Source organism: Palaemon carinicauda, chromosome 21 (assembly GCF_036898095.1).
Source record: "Palaemon carinicauda isolate YSFRI2023 chromosome 21, ASM3689809v2, whole genome shotgun sequence".
NCBI classification, from domain to species: Eukaryota; Metazoa; Arthropoda; class Malacostraca; order Decapoda; family Palaemonidae; genus Palaemon; species Palaemon carinicauda.
Window position 1 is genome coordinate 3,904,435 of NC_090745.1, and position 19,175 is coordinate 3,923,609.

Genomic DNA, 19,175 nt, shown 5'->3' on the forward strand with positions numbered 1-19,175 from the left:
CACGCCTACCCCGTGACGTGCCGAAGCGGCGACAAAGCCGCCCACCACCCACCAATCGCTCGCGCCCCAATGAACGACTTCTACAGCCACTTACTACCTACCATCCGCCGCAGTTTTGCTACTACCACTTCAGATTCGGGGCAACCGCGAAGAAATTTGCCAAGGATTGTCAGTGGCCAAAAAACGTGTAAGTAGGCCATCGCTTGTGGCGGTGGCCTCCCATGTTTCTAATCTTTTCTTTTTACAGGATGCAGGAACGGGCGTGCGATTTTTGGTAGACACGGGTGCTTGTCGTTCTCTTTTGCCAAGGAAACTCTTCAAGGCACGACGTAGTCTGTCTACATCTGCCGACGTCCGCTTGGTAGCTGCCAACGGATCTGCGATACCCACCTACGGTTAAGAGAACCTCACATTATCGTTCGGAAACGGTAAATTCAATTGGAAGTTTCTCGTTGCTGATGTCACAATGCCAATCCTCGGTGCGAATTTCCTCTCTCATTTCCACCTTCTGGTCGATGTCGCCCACCGACGATTGGTCAACGCAGACTCGTACTTGTCGACACCTCTTCAACCCGCCCCCTCTAACCTCGCTCTCCACATCAGCGCACCCACGGATGCCTACGCCCACCTCCTCACGTTGTACCCGGAAGTTTTCCGTCCAGAACTTCGCCAAACGCCCACGGTTCCTGCCAAGCACAGTATTTATCACCATATCAAGACGACGGGACCCCCAGTCTACCCAAAATTCAGACGTCTGGCACCGGAACGATTGGCAGTCGCCAAACAGACGTTCGCCGAAATGGAGGAAATGGGCCTTTGCCAAAAGGCCTCCAGCCCATGGTCGTCACCCTTACACATCGTTCTGAAGAAAGACGGCTCCCTCCGTCCGTGCGGGGATTACAGGCGCCTGAACATGCAAACAGAACCGGATCACTACCCCCTCCCAAATATTGACGACGTGACCTCCTACCTGCACAAAGCGAAGGTTTTCTCTACGCTCGACCTCCTGAAGGGATATTATCAGGTGCCTATGAACCCAGAAGACATCCCCAAGACTGCCATCACCACTCCGTTTGGTACATACACATTCAATTACTCCTGTTTTGGCCTTCGTAATGCTGGGGCAACGTTTCAACGTCTCATGGATGGCATCTTAGGGGACCTCCCTTTCTGTGTATGTTATGTGGACGACATACTTGTGTTCTCCTCCTCAAAAGAGGAACACCTCCGTCATCTGCGCATCGTGCTCGACCGCCTGCAACAAAACGGCCTTGTAGTCCGGTACGACAAGTGTACCTTTGGCGCCAACGAAGTGTCGTTCTTAGGGCACAGTATTACTCCTGAAGGAGTCCATCCCCTCCCTGAGAAGGTAGCAGCCGTTCAGAACTTCCCCGCGCCCTCGACCGTCAAAGATCTGCAGGAATTCTTGGGCATGATCAACTATTATCACCGTTTTCTGCCAGCCATTGCCGCCACTCTTGCTCCCCTCTACGCCTCCCTCAAGGGCAAGCCAAAGGACCTGAAGTGGGGTCCCCTTCAAGAAGCAGCCTTCTGCAATGCAAAGAAGGCCCTATCAACTGCTGCGGCTCTCACTTTTCCTATCCCACACGCCCCTCTCCTTCTCTCCACCGATGCCAGCGACGTCGCTATTGGTGCAGTACTCGAGCAGGTGGTCAAAGGCTCGCCCCGCCCATTGGCCTTCTTCAGCAGAAAACTGTCCAAGGCAGAATCGGGTTATTCTACCTTCGATCGAGAATTGCTGGCGGTGCACTTGGCTGTCCGTCACTTTCACCATTTCTTAGAAGGTACGCCCTTCATCATTCGCACAGACCACATACCTCTGGTGCACGCCTTCACTCGACAGTCTGACGCCTGGTCCGCCCGTCAATGCCGACATCTCTCCGCCGTGGCTGAATACAATTGCACCCTCCAATACTTCCCTGGGAAAATGAATCCCGTTGCCGATGCCCTGTCAAGAAACACGTTGGCTGCCGTTCAACTGGGATTGGATTACAATGCCCTGGCTGAAGCCCAACGACAGGATCCAGAGTATCAAGCTTGTAGGACATCCTGCACGTCCCTCCGTTGGGAAGACTTTCCCCTCGAAGACTCCAACACCACCCTCCTCTGTGACGTCAGTACTGGTAGATCGCGACCTTGGATTCCTGCTCCCATGCGCCGACAGGTGTTTGATTTCATTCACGGCCTTTCACATCCCTCGTGCCGTTCTACTGCACAGCTGCTGAAGGCAAAGTTCATTTGGCACGGCATTTCTAAGGATGCTAAGGATTGGGTCCGCGCCTGTACTTCTTGCCAAACTTCCAAAGTACATCGACACACTGATTCAGGAGTGGGCACCTTTCCTCAACCTCAGCGTCGTTTCGCACACATTCACGTCGACGTTGTAGGCCCCCTACCCACATCACAAGGACATCGTTACCTGTTTACCGTCATCGACCGCTCCACTCGTTGGCCTGAAGCCATTCCCATGGAAACTGCAACGTCCGCCTCATGTACATCTGCCTTACTCTCTGGATGGATTTCAAGATTCGGTATCCCTGAGCATATTACTTCTGACAGGGGAACCACTTTCACCTCTCAATTGTGGACGTCATTAGCGAATCTCCTGGGCATCACCCTACATCAGACAACGGCCTACAACCCCGCTGCCAATGGAATGGTTGAACGTTTTCATCGCACCCACAAAGCAGCTTTGATGTCCCGCTGCAAGGATTGCAACTGGTTTACTCAGCTTCCCTGGGTCCTCCTGGGACTAAGGACCACTCCTAAAGACGCCCTCGACGTCTCGGCAGGTGAAATGGTGTATGGCAACCCGTTGGTCGTCCCTGCCGAATTTTTTCCTTCTACAACCTCCTCCGACGATCTCCAGCGCATACGTCACGTCGTGGGAAAATTTACTCCGTGCCGCCAGACTTACAAGCCCCCAGCGAAGCATCACATACCAACGGACTTGCACTCTGCAACGCACGTCTTCCTGCGCAACGACACTAGCAAGCCACCACTAACGCCCCCTTACACGGGCCCTTTCCTTGTGATCCAACATAGTCCGAAAGCATTCCTACTAAACATTCGGGGCAAAGAAGACTGGGTCACCATTGATTGTCTAAAACCTGCTTATCTTCTGCCAGATGACCCGCCTACAGTTCGCCTCTCTAGATCAGGGCGCCCTAATTAACATGTACAGTATGTCATTTTTAGGGGGGGAGCCATGTACCAACCGTATGTCACACAATTGTACATAATTATTTTGTATATATTATGCTTGTATCTGCGCTCTTCCCTCGCACTAAAAAGAACCTGAATGATCATGTCTCCGGTTTTGCTCTGTAACATTGTCTGTCTCTCGAACATGTTATGTCCTGTTGCCTTGAGGTTTTGTATATAAAGGAGAGTATTCCTTAATAAACAACTCAGTTGATTGCATCCTGCCTTTGACTTCACAACCCTCTCTCGGCCCGTCACAATGTCATTGGGACTAGACTGATAGGCGAAGAAGCTGTAGGTGCTTCCTTCCTTTACCCAAAGACGTCAATTCCAAAGAGGATGGTGGCTCTGAAGGCAAGGATTGGCGATCAACTGTGCCTCCCGGAGGGGGCTAGGCAGGATGGATGGGGTCACGTCAAGTGTTATTTCCGATAGTGCAGCGGGAGACTTATTAAGGACGAGGCGACTTTGCCTTAGAAAGAGCCAGGGGTTGCAGAAGGCTTTCCTTTCTGACCTAAGGAAGGCTATAACTTCCTCATAGCATGGTTCTTGTCTACACCATCATCTGTATATGTTATTATTTCGGATTCACTGTGAGGAGAAGGGATACTTAGGTAAAGGTGACTCGCTCTGGGCTTTCCCTAAGGTTAAATTAATATGGTTGTCTTTCCTCACTTTCTCCTTCAGAGGAAGCCAGAGTACCAGGGAAAAATATGAGGTCCAGTGGATTTCTTAGACTTCAAGGAGGACCCTGAAGGCAAAGAATCCTACATGGTCTTCTTTCTCCTCCTGTCAAAGGGAGGATGACCACTCCTTACAGGGGATAACTGTAAGCAGTCATTACTTCTGCAAGAAGGGCGCAATGAATGGAGATCCACGGGCAACATGCCCATGAAGGTTCCACACGGCTCACTGGAAATTCCTGGCAAGACCACATGCCTACAAGTGGCTTTTTCATTAAGTCGCTTACAAAAAGAAAATTAAAGAACCAAGATTGGAACACCGAGCACAGGTCTGTACATCTTGGCGATTGAAGATGGAGTGACTAAGAGTGAAGCTCGCGGGGTTTCTCTACTACCCCACCTCATTAAAAATATTAACAGCGGAGTTCCAGCTTGGCTGAAATCATATTCTTATTTAAGGATAAGAGTTTCTATCTGTGTAGGAACAAACTTAATTTGATATACTGTAATACAAGAATTTTTGGGGGGATGATTTGCAACTATTAAGTTCCTTTTTTATTGAAGTAAAGCAATTTTCTAGCACTTACTACCAGACTAACAAAGGTGGATAAACAAAGTTTGCGTATAAGATTTTATTCAATTTCATTGTTTTTAAAAATCTAAATTGGTTAATAAAAATATATCTTACCATTAAAATGTGTAAAAAAAGAAGCTATATAAATCAGATAAGGTGAATCGCACCCGAATGTAATAAATGGCTGACTGGTTTGTATCGCATTAAATGCTGGCTGTCCTTTTCTAAATCAACTTCCTCATCTCTGCAAAAAAATTGAGAAGTAAAATTGAATTTATAGAAAAGATCCTTTGAGATACATTCAATAAAATGGAATATAGGAAAACTGTACTGTATTTTTCTAGATGAATGTTACTACTGTATGCTTAGAGTTTACATATGTTGGTAAATGCAAGTACAGTATGGTGAATAGCCTTGAATACATTTTCAACCATTCTTGGAATCGGAAAGTAGGCAGAATTGGACATCATACTTTTTCCCCAATATTGTTTCAGTTTTACTAACCAAGTAGGACAAAGGAAGTCTCATATTAAACTGTCATTGAGCTTGATCCAGGCAGACTGATCACTCCTAAACTGGTATGGGCATTTTGTATATTAAAGGATACACCTCATAGGAGATTGATATAAATGGAGTTCACCCATCCTTCGAGAGGTTTGTAATAGGCATGCAAAAGTGCCCGGATGAATTTCAGTAACCTGCATTAATAATCACTTTGGTTTACAATTTGTAAGCCTAATAATCTAGGCTAGCCTTTACTATGGGGTCAATATTATGAAGATCTACTTTAATAACATTCTCATTAAACATAAAAAGAGCAAAAATAAACACATACCTTCCCTCTCCACTGTCATCTTCGATGACTACGGCTGGAGTTTCTTCTTTAACTTTCAAAAACACGAAGGAGTCTAAATTTGGCTTTACTGCCATTTTTCCCGGGTCAAAGTTTCGTAAGTTTTCAGGAACGTGCTGCAAAACCACACTTTGGAAGTGAGACTCTAAATTTGCTGCATATCTGCAAAAGTAATGCTATATACAGTACTGTACCAAGGAATATATATTGTTCCTGACTGAGGAAAGAACCAACATATTCTATGTTTAAAAAAACCACCATTTTTTCAATATTTCAATACAGTAAACCCTCGTTTATCGCGGTAGATAAGTTCCAAACCCGGCCGCGATAGCTGAAAATCCGCGAAGTAGGGACACCATAATAACGCATTTAATTAACAAATATATTCAGACTTTTAAAACCTTCCCTTTACGTAGTACTGTTAACAAACTACCCTTTAATGTACAGAACACTTAATGCATGTACTACAATACCCTAAACTAAAACAGGCACAAATATTAAAGGCGATTTTATATCATGCGTTTCCTAAACACGCCAAAAAGCACGATAAAAAATGACAACCAATGTTTTGCTTACGTTTATCTCTGATCATAATGAAGAAACAGACGTATTTACACAACTATGTATAGGTTAGTTTTTGCATCGACAGCAATCTTACCAAGTATTGATTATATGTTGATTTTGTTATTACCAATGTTTTACTTAATTTTTCTTAGGACTTCCAAATAAATGAAATGAATGCCATTTATATAATGTTTTTCTTTATGACGCCGCCTGAAACGGAAACCTTCCATTCGTTTACTGTACGCTCCATCTTCGATCGTAATAAACAAACGAAGGCATTAAACGCGCATGATGAAAGTGATAAATAATGATATTAATAGCTTTTAGTAAATATGTTATTACAAATATTATTTACCGTATCTATATAAAATCCTACATACGTAGCAAAGCAGGAAAACAATTTTATTTCTTTTTTTTTTTTGGCGTTTAATCAACAATAACAAACTGCCGCTAATGACCGAATGATAATTTACGATACTGTAATTCTAAACTGTTACTAAAGATGATTCTCCATTCCATATCCAAAATACTTTTCCTAACTTCAGTTATAAGTCAACTTGTACCCGCCTCAATTATGAAACCATCTAAAAAAAAAAAAAAAGTAAGAGAAGAAGCAAGTACTAGGCCGATTTTTAAAGTTATCGAACAATTAAGTTACCGCTATAACGTTCGATGTGACATAGTGCGAGATTGGAGAAAGTAAGGAAAATTGAATCATGATTGATTTTCAATATGAATGAAACTTTGTGAAGCAACAAAGATTTCATTTGTTAGTGAGATAGAGATAAGGAATGAGAGGTAGTGAAAAGTAGCTCACAGAGAGAGAGAGAGAGAGAGAGAGAGAGAGAGAGAGAGAGAGAGAGAGAGAGAGAGATTGTTTTAAATGTAATAAACAAAAAGATATGATAGGTTATAACACATTGGTGCTTATGTAATATCAACTGTATAGATGGTTTAAATAAGTTAAGAAATGGTATAAACAATACTTCGTACGCGCATATGCTTGAGACCGGCAGCTAGACGTCAGCTGATCTGATCACAGCCAAAAGTAAAACAAAAAGAAGTCAACAATACTCGATTTTTAAAACACAGCCGAAATTTAAAAACAAAAGTACACCCATTCTTAATGTGCAATTAACTATTTAAAGAGTAGCAATTTTCTAGAATAAAATGATGTTTCCCCCAAAAATAGTGGTTTGCTGATGAAATCGGATGCCGTATTTAATGAAAAAAGTTCGCGAAGTCGTGAATCCGAGATGGTCGAACCGCGAAGTAGCGAGGGCTCACTGTAGTCAAGGGAGGAAGAATGAACAATAGATATCTATACGAGTTAGGTGATATTCACAAGCACTATGAATATAGAGCGATATTAACTGAAATACCGGTAATCATAGTTCAAAAACTTCTCATACCAATTATAGACTTACTCTTTAGCATACTGCAGTTCGCTGGCAGAAAGAAGCGAAGACTCTTCATCGGTTGTTTTCTCTTTCTCTAGCAAGTAATGTGCGAATTTCTCTATCTTTTCAATGCGAATTCGAAGATAACTGCTTATCATGTAACGTATACGATCAATCTGCAAAAGAGGTTTTCCTTGTTACCTATGAAACTTCAGAGTGAACAAATACTCAAACAGTTCAAAATACACATGGTCAAGTAATAACAAAATTTATAAGATAGAATTTACTTATCCAACATTCATTGTGTTATATATTATGCAAGCACAGATTGGTTAACAAACTAAAATAATTAAGAGGAATTGTGCCAGATTAGGACCAGCACTCCTATACTTAAAATTTCAGAACAAGCATTTCACTCAATAGCTTCAATTATGATTTAATCATTCTCAATTAGATGTGGGAAGGAAGGTGAGATCCAATGAATGTTGGACAAGCATCAAAATAATTAATATGACAAATTCGGAGATAATTTGTATTTTTCCTAACCATACAAACCTTAGCTATTTACATAGGGTATTGCTTTCGGCGTAGCTGAAATGGCGAGCCATTAGATTTTAAACGAGGGTTAACTACCCATGCGCTAGTTAGCAGGGGTAGGGGAGGGGTAGCTAGCTACCCCTACCCCCTCACACACTGGTGAACTGATTCACTTCGCTTAGAGGTAGGACTTGACTTGGGGGACAGGGCTGGCGGGCAAATATGTGTAAATAGCTAAGGTTTGTATGGTTAGGAAAAATACAAGTTATCTCCGAATTTGTCATTTGTTCCGTAACCGAAATACAAACCACGCTATTTACATAGGGTGACTTACCTCTTAGGAAGGGTGGAAAGTCCCCAGCCATACTGGCTTTGGCTTTACCCGGGGACTCAGAATCCGAGTGAGCAGCACTTCGAGAAAAAGAGTCCCTGCACCTCGCAAGTTCCTTGCTCCGCAAGGAGTGTGTTGCCTACATAAGTTTGTGTGTGAAGGGAAGAAGCGTGACTTGTCCTAGGCAGTCGACCTGAAGACCTTTAGATGGAATTTTGGACTAGGACTTTCTCAATACCACCTCGTCAGGGTATGGGGGACGTGACAGTATCATTTTAATACTAGGAACACAAGGAAGCATGGTTTACCTGCAGAGGTTTGAGGTCAGCTATGCAGAGAACCTAGGATGCTGCTTTCCCCAAGAGAGGGGAGGATGAAGAAAGAAGTAAGGGCCAGACATACCTCTTTCAATCATGCAGTCTGACACCAGGTAACAATGCCCCCAACCTTCTGCTACCTGTCCATTAAGGAGCCTGAGGTTAGACCAGCTGTTGTGTAGCCACCACAGGCCGATAGAAAAACGTATCGAGGCTCCTGTGGGTCACGTCCTGCAGGTAGTGAGCTGTGAAGGTCGTCCGACGCTTCCAGACTCCAGTTTGTAGCACCTGCGTCACAGAGTAGTCTTCTTAGAGACGTTGCGATGCCTCTGACATCATGTACTCTAAGGCTACATGACGGAGGAGGGTCTGGATTCAGGGCGAGATGGATGGTCCTAGAATCCAGGCTGCAAAGGTATTTCTGGTGACCCTCCTCTTCGTCCTTCCTGTGCTCCCAAACAGGGCTGCATGTGAGGACGAACTGCAGCTGTTCTTTAAGATAACACCTCCGACTCCTTGCTGGGCATAGTAGGAGAAGGCTTGGGTCATCTGTTACAGAAAGGAGACTCGAAATCCTGAAGGAGTCGAACCGAAGGTTTGGGACTCCAAGATCTTGAGTCTAGAAACAGACTCAGGGACAAACCCGAACATTACCTCTCCCTATCCTCTTGAATGGGCGAAGTCGTACGAGAGACCATTAAGTACGCTGATACGCTTGGCTGAAGCGTCAGGTGCCTGTCAGATGACTAGCGTACTGGTTCACAGGGAAAAGCCTTAAGATCCCTAAGAACCCGAGCCATGTACCATGGAGGAGGTCTCACTTCCGACGGGGTGCAGGTAAGTTCGTAGCTTCGTATGAGCGAAGAAAGATACAGCGAGGAGGAATTGTCTAACCTTAGAGCCTGAAGGCCAGGCTTGAGGCTGAGCGATAGGCTTTACCGCCGAGAGCAAAAGGCGCAATTCCTCCCGCAGATGGACAATAACTCCGCTAACGCTGGAATAGTGGCATCGAGGGGAGAGATACCTCTCCCATGACACCAACCACAGAAGACTCTACACCTTGCCTGGTGGACCCCTGCGGATGACTTCGCAGGTGTCAAGACCTCCGCTCCGCGACCTGTCGCGGAACGCCTCTCTCAGTGAGGAGATGCTGGATGGACTCCAGGCATGGAGCCGAAGTGGAGCTACGGCTTGTGGTAGATGTAGTGGTGTGGTTGCTATAGCTCTTATCGTGGGGAAAACTCTCTCGGGAGTTCCATTAAGGGATGCAGAAGGTTCGAAAACCACTCTGCCTGATGCCGTAGCGGAGCTATCAGAGTCACCGACAGGTTGACCGAAAGTCTGGTCTTGTTGAGCCCCCTTTCCCCACAGAATTCAATCGTCACGAACAGGACTACAAGGTACGAGCTTGCTGGCTACTGGGGGTTCCAAAGACCACTCGGTACTCTCTACCTGCGATGCCCTGTTCCGACTGTCGGAGAGCACATTCCTTGTCCGGAATGAAGCGAGCCGATAGAGGTATTGAGCGGACTTCGGCGCATCTCTGTATCTCTACTGTAGGATGGGAGACTGTTATGAAAAAGTACCTCCCCGCTTGATCAAAAGCAACTACCGTGGTGTTGTCGCTCACGGAGTGACTCGCCGGGGCCTGTTGGGACTGTTGATGGCCAGAATATGGCCTTCATCCCTAGCCAATTGATGTGGAGGTATCCTTCTAGCTCTGGCCATAGGCTTGAGATCCTTTGGTTCAGAACGTGCCCCCCCCCCTTTTTTGACGCGTCCGAGGACAGCATCAAATACGGAGGAGGGACGAGAAGATCCACTCTCTAGCCAAAGCTTCGTAGGTCAACCACCACTGCAGGATCCCTCGTTCGGCAGGTCCCATAGGACCAGAATATCTGGGGAATCGAGGTCTCAGTTCCACCGGGACTTGAGTCGCCAAAGCAGGAGACTCATTCCGAGGCGAGTGTTAGGGACTAGGGGGGTCAAGGAGGAAGGTGACCTAGGAGGCTTAACCAGAAAAGGGCTGGAGACTCTCCTTGCCTGAGGAAAGGTTCTCCTACTCTCCTCCGCCTTGCTATCCTGTCATCTGAAGGGAAGGCTTAACGGAGATTGGAGACTAAAATTAAGCCTAGATATACCAGTTGTTGCGATGGAAACAGAGAAATTTCTCGAGATTACCATGATCCTTAGATCTTGGCAAAGTCCCAGAGGCTTGTCTCGGCGTCGAAGAAGGGTCGATACCGAAACCGCCCGGGTAACCAGTCATCCAGAAAGCGAAGGAGGCGGATGCCGCTCCTGTGTGGACATGAGGGTTCGGGATGAACTTCCTGGTGAATGCCTGCGGAGCTGAGGAAAGATCGAAGCACCGCACCTTGAACTGGTATATCTGTTGCCTAGGCTGAATTCCAAGTACTTCCTGTAAAGATGGATGGACTGGGATCTGGAAGTACCTGTCTCTCGGATCCAGTATGCACGTGAAGTCTTGTGGTTTCCCTACAAGTCTGATCGAAACTGTTGTATCATACTGACCGAAGTTTGTACGACAAACTTGTTCAGGGCTAAGAGGACGATGGCGGGTCGCCAGCCTTCAGGCGCTTCTTCAAGAAAGAGTCGTTTGAGGAACCTTGGAAGGAGCCGCCGACAACCTTGGAGAGCATCCTTCTAGAGCATGGTCTCGCCCTCTGCCCGAGGGGCTAGCCCCTTTGCCGATCCCATGGGATATTGGCTCAGCAACACCGGATTCGCTGACAGGGGAGGAAGAGATGCTACGAAACGGGACACGAAACCCCTGGCTGATCATGGAGATCGTTCAGGAATCGGCCCCGAGTTGCTGCCACTTGAAGGCGCAAATCCAGGCATCCCCCCCACTGGGGGATGCAGGTAGGGGTTGCAAATCCGAGCGTTTGCGGCCTAGGCCGCCCCCTCTAAGATTATTGCCCTCCCAGGAGGGCTCCTCGCCCTTCGTCCCCGACAGGAGGGGGAGGCTGCATAGACACCTTGTCTAGCTGCCCGTGCCGGTTCCGATGTCCTAGCCTGAACGAGGCTGTAGAAGTTGAGGCGCTGGAGGCTTGTAGGGACTGGAAATAAGCGCCTTGGAGGAGCGAATCGTGATACGATTCTCCCCACCTCTCAGTTGCTCGTTCCTTGTCCTTGGGCTGAAACAAGCCCCTTCCAAGGATGGAAGAGAGAGTCTGGGTTGCCGAAATCCATGGTAGGGACCAACGAGAGAAAGCCTCTCGGTCACTGCATCTCAATGCTTCAACATCGATTTTGTCCCCATGTTCGACAATTGGTGTTGGGAAACGAAAGGCGCATGTGTCCGAGAGGAGGAAAGTTCCATAACCTTCCCGGAGCTACCTTGTATAAAACCTCGGGTCGCGACCGGATGGCCAGAGACTCAAGCTCGACTATCAGCCACGAGGTGGCCTGCCTGGCACCCTTCGCGGCTTCCTCCTAGTTCAAGATTCCCAAAGATGAAAATGTCACCAGCCCGGCGGAGAGGAAAAGCTAAATCAGGCTACCCCATGATCTCGAAGTATTCCCGCTGTTGACGACTGACAGAGGCAGTGTCAGCAGCCACCGTTGGAGGGAAAGGAATAGGGCGATCCTGAGGAGAGGGATGATGGGGCCTGCCTGAAGAGGGAGAAGAATGTTACCCAGACTCTTCTGAAGATTCTTCATGGTTTATACATGCCATGCTCTGCGCTTACGTGGTGAAGATCGTGACTATGATGATCTGAAAGTATGCGCTCCAGAAACACTCGCCAGGTTGCCCGTGTTGCGAAAACCCGACGGGAATCGCGGTCGAAATCGCCCTTGGCGCTCGCGCGATGGTATAATCGTTGGTTCGCACGCGGGCGAACATGTGCGCGCATGCTCGTGAGGACGCGAGGGCGCGGTCGGAAGACCGAAAAATGCGTAAGTGAGCGCTGGCGCGCTGGCGAGCGATGGTGCGTAGCGACCGATCGCGTACAGAAGAGCCAACGTGTGGCCGCGTACGGCGATCTGAAGCGTGGGCGCGTTGAAAAACGCTAGCGGGCAGGCGAAGAATCGCGCGTGATCACTAGGAGATCACCGGCGCGTAGGAGATCAATGGAGCGCGGTTGCGCGGCCGGAAGATATCAGCGAGGGGCAAAACCAGATGGTGAGGTTGCGCAAAATAGCGAACGCTTGTGGGCAAGTACAGAAAACTTCTCGTGGGCGTGCGGGCGCTCAGAGACTCTGTCAAATATAGAGCACAGAAGATCGTCGGCGAGGAGGTGAAGGAATCAAGACTTTCGCCTCCACCCACATCTGTAAGCTCGTGGAGAAGGCTGGTGCGCCTTGCGCACATCAGGAAAAAGGCGAGCAGATGTGCGCTGGCGAGAAGGCGAACGGGGGTGTAAAAAGAAGGAACAATCGCCTTGCCTGTGCCTAGATCCAAAGATCGTGTGCGCGAGGGCGAACATTGGCGCGCATTGCGCACATAGAAAAGGGAGCGCAGATGTGTGCTGGCGCGCAGGTGATTGTGGGCGTACAGGAGACCATTGGCGCCCAAGGCACGTAGCAGGAAAGGGCGTCCAGAAGAGCGCTGGCGAGCTGAAGAGGGCTGGTGCACAGAAGGAATCTGAGGCGCAGGTGAGCGCTGGCGATCAGGAGATCTACGGCGAGACTTAGCTACAGGAGATCGCAGGAGAGAAGTCTGGAACACAGCAGGAGAGCGCAAGAGCGCTACTGCGCGCGAGCGCGCAAGAAAACGTGGGCGCGCAGGTAAAACCTGGCACTTAAGGGACTTGCCCACAATGTGGAGTAAGCCCTTAGCCCCGAAGGGACCGGTGCTCGTAGGAAACGAGGTACGTTGGCGCCCACTGCACATCTGCGTCCAGGAGAAGGTCTGGCAGGAGGATCCTCTGCGGGGAGGGTGAAGATGAAGACGACCACAGGCAGGAGCACCATCATCAGACCTCCGAAGAGGAGTCTCTGTAGTGAACTCCCTCAAGGGGGAGAAGCACTCGCAGGAGAGACCGTGGCATCAGCTGCCCCCGAAGGGGACTGAGCCCTCAGCAACAACAGCAGAAGGAGACCTCCGAAGAGGAATCTCTGTGGTGAATTTTCCCCTCGGGGAAGAAACACTCGCAGGAGAGACCGTAGGGCTCAGCTGTCCCCCAAAGGGGACTGAGCCTTCAGCAACAACAGCAGAAGGAGTCCTCCGAAGAGGAGTCTCTATGAGTGTCCTCTCCCGCGAACGAGAGGAAAACTTCGTAGAAGAGACTGAAGATGGGGCCCAAGGGCCGAAGGGTCAGCCAGTGACCTAGGAGCCAACCTCCGAAGAGGCGCTCCTGCAGCTGCTCAGCCCCTTGAGCGTAGCTGCAGGTGAGACCGCTCAGCACCAAGAGCATAGTCGCACAAAACTATGGTCAGAGAAGTAACCGCTCAGCCCCTTGAGCAAGGTTACAAAAGCGGTCGCTCAGTACCAAGAGCAAAACCGCCGGAGGACCAGGAACATATTATAATTATTAAAGGTAAGAGAAGTTTCCCCCGAAAGGGAAAGAAACTCAAACCTGGGCAGGTAACCTCCCTCGGAAGGGAAGGTACCCACCCAAGGAGGCGAACCTCCTGAGAGTTCTAACATGAACTGAAGAGCTGTCGGGTGCCTCGGGAGAACTACCAGGAGGAGACACGCCCCTGACGAAGTCCTATAGAGGAGGCCGCAACAGCCGACTCCCCGAGTCCCATCAAGACAGCTCTGCTTCGTTGTCACATTAGGCAAATGGAAAACAGATCGTTAACTGTGAAAATAAAAAGTAATTAGTTAACATTCATTCCCCCGGGAAGACTCCGAAGAGGAAACCCGAGGGAAAAGAACACAAGAATTACATAACAGGCAAGAGCCCCAACCCCATCTACACTCACGGGAAGGGGGAAGGGCGAGAACTGTAACCAAAACTGAATTATAAGTTATAAAAATGCAATTCATAAAGGAATGTTCACTAAAAGTAAGAACGAAACACCCCGAAGGGAAACGTTCTAAAAAGCTGAAAAGTTAACAAATACAATTAGCTTTAATAATAAAAAAATAATTGAGATAAAAAGTACTGCGTAGCAACTCCACCCGAAAGGAGGAGCTATCGTAGAAACGTAGTAAAAGGTGAACGACTTCCAGAGAGAGAGAGAGAGACCGTAGTCAAACTACACTCTCGCGATCCTACGCTGAACCCCACCTTCCCCGTAGGAAAAGAGGAGAACAGAATAATAAGTCCAGCGATGAAGACTCCCCACGGCACCCGTGGAAGGAGGCGACCGAAGGACCAAGGAAGAGATCGCGGCCCATGAAAATACACCGTAGTGGCCTGACTGCTGGCGGCCACACGGAGATATCGTACACACACACACACACACACACAGCACAAACACTGAAAAGGAAACTTACTGATTTCTATACTCAAATATATACATAAACATAAAAATATGTTTACATATATACATGAGTAAAGAAAGTAAGTAATTAAGTAAAGACAAAACAATAAATGGCTGCCATGCGAGGACGGGAACAGAGACATCCGTTCATCGTCCGAGCCATAAGCGAAGTGAATCAGTTCACCAGTGTGTGAGGGGGGGAGGGGTAGCTAGCTACCCCTCCCCTCCCCCTGCTAACTAGCGCAGGGGTAGTTAACCCTCGTTTAAAATCTAATGGCTCGCCATTTCAGCTATGCCGAAAGCAATACCCTATGTAAATAGCGTGGTTTTTATTTCGGTTACGGAACAACTTGATTTTAAAATTCTGTGTATTTCAATGTCTAACACAACATTCCTCGTGTTGATTCCCATATTGTCCTAAAGGCAGGTAGTAGCTGGCCATAGGGTTTGAAATCGAAATCCACTTTGCAATAAGAGATAAAAAAATATATTTCATCAGACTCTTAAACTGGGTCCAATCATCAGACGATGTGTACCAAGGCAATCTCAGGTTGATAGATGACATGTAACTTTTGCAATTCCATTAAACAGTGAGAAGATGTACAAAGCCAAAGATTCTCATTTACTTAGATCGGGCATGGGCAACTTACTGCCAGCAGGCCACGTGGCCCTCGATGTGTTGCTGTGCGGCCCTGAATCATCCTTAGGTAATAATGAAAGATGTCAGTTTTATGTGAAATTTCCTACCAAGATGAAAAAACATGGAAGAATTGCAAGAAAAATCAGTATATATTGGGCAAGAAATATTTTTTGCACATATGTTTTATCATGCGGCCCCCTCTCACTTAGATATAATTAAATGTGGCACCCAGTTGATGAACAGTTGCCCATACCTGACTTAGGTTATTATCTGACCACAGACTACCACACACCAGAACAAAAGAAGGGCTAATGGGAAAGTCTCTAAAGAAGTGAAGCTACTGACCAACCCATCCTATATTATCTTAACCTCTAATTTCACCACCTAATAAAACTAAACTACGAAAAAAAAAAAAAAGGAGAATCTTTCTAATATCAAAAAGGCCTCTTGCCACAACAAGGGGACCTAATGAACAACATGAGTCATATGCAACTTTAATTTCCTTCAAGTACAAAGTAACAAACCTGATTTACACCCAACTGGTCTGCATTCATTACCTTTGGGAGGGAAAAATTTTTCAGGGAATAAAACATTCGGATAAATTTTTTTCATATCTAGTCAATTTTTCCAGAAGTAAACAGAGGAAGTAAAGGGGTTTAGGCATGTGTCTGAGTGTTGTTTATAAGGGATAGAGAGACTATGACTCAACAGAATGAACGGCGGTGAATGTTGTAGGGCAACTAGGTTAGTTTGTTGCAGATCTTTGCTGTTACTACAGTGCAGAATTTGGGTCCATGGACACAGGGACACAATATTCACAAGAATTACCGGCACAATTAGTGCTAGAATCAGAGGTCCAAGATTCAATGGAATGAAGAACAAAGCATGAAATTCCAATGAGTTTAATGTGAGAAAATCAAAAGAGCTATTGGCCCAATCGTAATGAGATTGTATTCTCAACTTTCATTGACCAATTTAGAGGCATTAACAATGCAATACAGAAGTGAGGGACTTGCAGACGGTAGTATCGAGTTCCTCTGCCTTGTAATGCTTAGCAAAAGAAATCTAGTACAAAAGATATCTGAATTCATTGAAGAAGTGCGACGTACTCTGTTGTAGCAACCCCAAATGGTGCAAGGTGCTGAAGCAAGGCGCTCACAAACTAAGTGCACAGGGTTGCGAGAGTTCAAGTTGCAATCTAATCTCATCCTCTGACCAAGGCCTATTTGTATTGGAGGCAACCTAATGAAATCTTAGGGAGAATAAGTGCACACTTCTAAAGCTTTTAGTGCAAACATGAGTCTCCAAAAAACAATTGGCAAAGCAAGACATACCTGCTTCAAAATTATTCTTAAATGGTTAAAAAGTTTGTGAGGAGATGAAACATACTAAAGTATGATTTACCTCAACATGAGAAACATAACTTGCTTCTTGAGAAGCAGATACTGGCCCCTATACTTTCAATTCTGATGTAATGACAAAAAATGTTATTTTCATTAGTAAAATAAATTTTTGAATATACTTACCCGGTGATCATATAGCTGTCAGCTCTGCTGCCCGACAGAAAAACCTAAGGACAAAATACGCCAGCGATCGCTATACAGGTGGGGGTGTACATCAACAGCGCCATCTGTCGAGCAGGTACTCAAGTACTCCATGTCAACACAGAACCAATTTTCTCCTCTGCCCACTGGGTCTCTATTGGGGAGGAAGGGAGGGTCCTTTAATTTATGATCACCGGGTAAGTATATTCAAAAATTTATTTTACTAATGAAAATAACATTTTTCAATATTAAACTTAGCCGGTGATCATATAGCTGATTCACACCCAGGGGGGTGGGTAGAGACCATCATTATGTGTTACATTAAGAGCTAAGTATTTTGTATTCCATTTTAGCAGTTATTCAAAATAACAAACATAAAATCAATAAGTACCTGGTAAGGAAGTCGACTTGAACAATTACTCTGCCTTTTTAAGTACGTCTTCCTTACTGAGCCTCGCGATCCTCATAGGATGCTGAGCGACTCCTAGGAGCTGAAGTATGAAGGGTTGCAACCCATACTAAAGGACCTCATCAAAACCTCTAATCTAGGCGCTTCTCAAGAAATGACTTTGACCACCCGCCAAATCAAGTAGGATGCGAAAGGCTTCTTAGCCTTCCGGACAACCCAAAAACAAAAATAAAACATTTCAAGAGAAAGATTAAAAAGGTTATGGAATTAGGGAATTGTAGTGGTTGAGCCCTCACCCACTACTGCACTCGTTGCTACGAATGGTCCCAGAGTGTAGCAGTTCTCGTAAAGAGACTGGACATTCTTAAGATAAAAAGACGCGAACACTGATTTGCTTTTCCAATAGGTTGCGTCGATTATACTTTGCAGAGATCTATTTTGTTTAAAGGCCACTGAAGTTGCGACAGCTCTAACTTCGTGTGTCCTTACCTTCAGCAAAGCTTGGTCTTCCTCATTCAGATGGGAATGAGCCTCTCGTAATAACAGTCTGATAAAATAGGATAAAGCATTCTTTGACATAGGCAAAGATGGATTCTTAACTGAACACCATAAAGCTTCAGACGGGCCTCGTAAAGGTTTTTAAATAGAACTCAAGAGCTCTTACAGGACATAAGACTCTTTCTAGTTCATTTCCAACCATGCGATAAGTTTGGAAAATCGAACGATATTGGTCAAGGCCGAGAAGGCAGCTCGTGTTTGGCTAGAAAACCAAGTTGTAGAACATGTAGCCGTTTCGGATGAGAATCCGATGTTCTTGCTGAAGGCATGAATCTCACTGACTCTTTTAGCTGTGGCTAAGCATATCAGGAAAAGAGTCTTTAAGGTGAGATCTTTCAGGGAGGCTGATTGTTGCGGTTCGAACCTGTCTGACATAAGGAATCTTAGTACCACGTCTAAATTCCAACCAGGTGTAACCAAACGACGCTCCTTCGTGGTCTCAAAAGACTTAAGGAGGTCCTGTAGATCTTTATTGTTGGAAAGATCTAAGCCTCTGTGACGGAAGACTGATGCCAACATGCTTCTGTAACCCTTGATAGTGGGAGCTGAAAGAGATCGTTCTTTCCTCAGATATAAGAGAAAGTCAGCTATTTGAGTTACAGAGGTACTGGTCGAGGATACGGATACTGACTTGCACCAGTTTCGGAAGATTTCCCACTTCGATTGGTAGACTCTAAGGGTGGATGTTCTCCTTGCTCTAGCAATCGCTCTGGCTGCCTCCTTCGAAAAGTCTCTAGCTCTCGAGAGTCTTTCGATAGTCTGAAGGCAGTCAGACGAAGAGCGTGGAGGCCTTGGTGTACCTTCTTTACGCGTGGCTGATGTAGAAGGTCCACCCTTAGGGGAAGAGTTCTGGGAACGTCTACTAGCCATTGAAGTACCTCGGTGAGCCATTCTCTCGCGGGCCAGAGGGAAGCAACTAGCGTCAACCTTGTCCCTTCGTGAGAGGCGAACTTCTGCAGTACCTTGTTGACAATCTTGAACGGAAGGAATGCATATAGATCTAGATGTGACCAATCTAGTAGAAAGGCATCTATATGAACTGCTGCTGGGTCCGGGATTGGTGAGAAAAATATTGGGAGCCTCTTGGTCATCGAGGTTGCGAAGAGATCTATGGTTGGCTGGCCCCAGGTGGCCCAAAGTC

General features: G+C 46.5%; 1 protein-coding gene across 1 annotated transcript in view; it reads right to left on the reverse strand.

Moving 5' to 3' along the window:
• Window positions 1–4,525: 4,525 nt before the first annotated feature.
• The window catches only part of Sld5 (DNA replication complex GINS protein Sld5), a 51,589-nt gene continuing 36,939 nt past the window's right edge, over window positions 4,526–19,175 (reverse strand). Inside the window, exons 3-5 of the mRNA XM_068344800.1 lie at window positions 7,327–7,475; window positions 5,318–5,497; window positions 4,526–4,726 (exon numbers count right to left, since the gene is read on the reverse strand). Of these exons, the coding sequence (XP_068200901.1) occupies window positions 4,630–4,726; window positions 5,318–5,497; window positions 7,327–7,475 (426 nt within the window). The 3' untranslated portion in view covers window positions 4,526–4,629. The remainder of the gene's footprint in view (window positions 4,727–5,317; window positions 5,498–7,326; window positions 7,476–19,175) is intronic.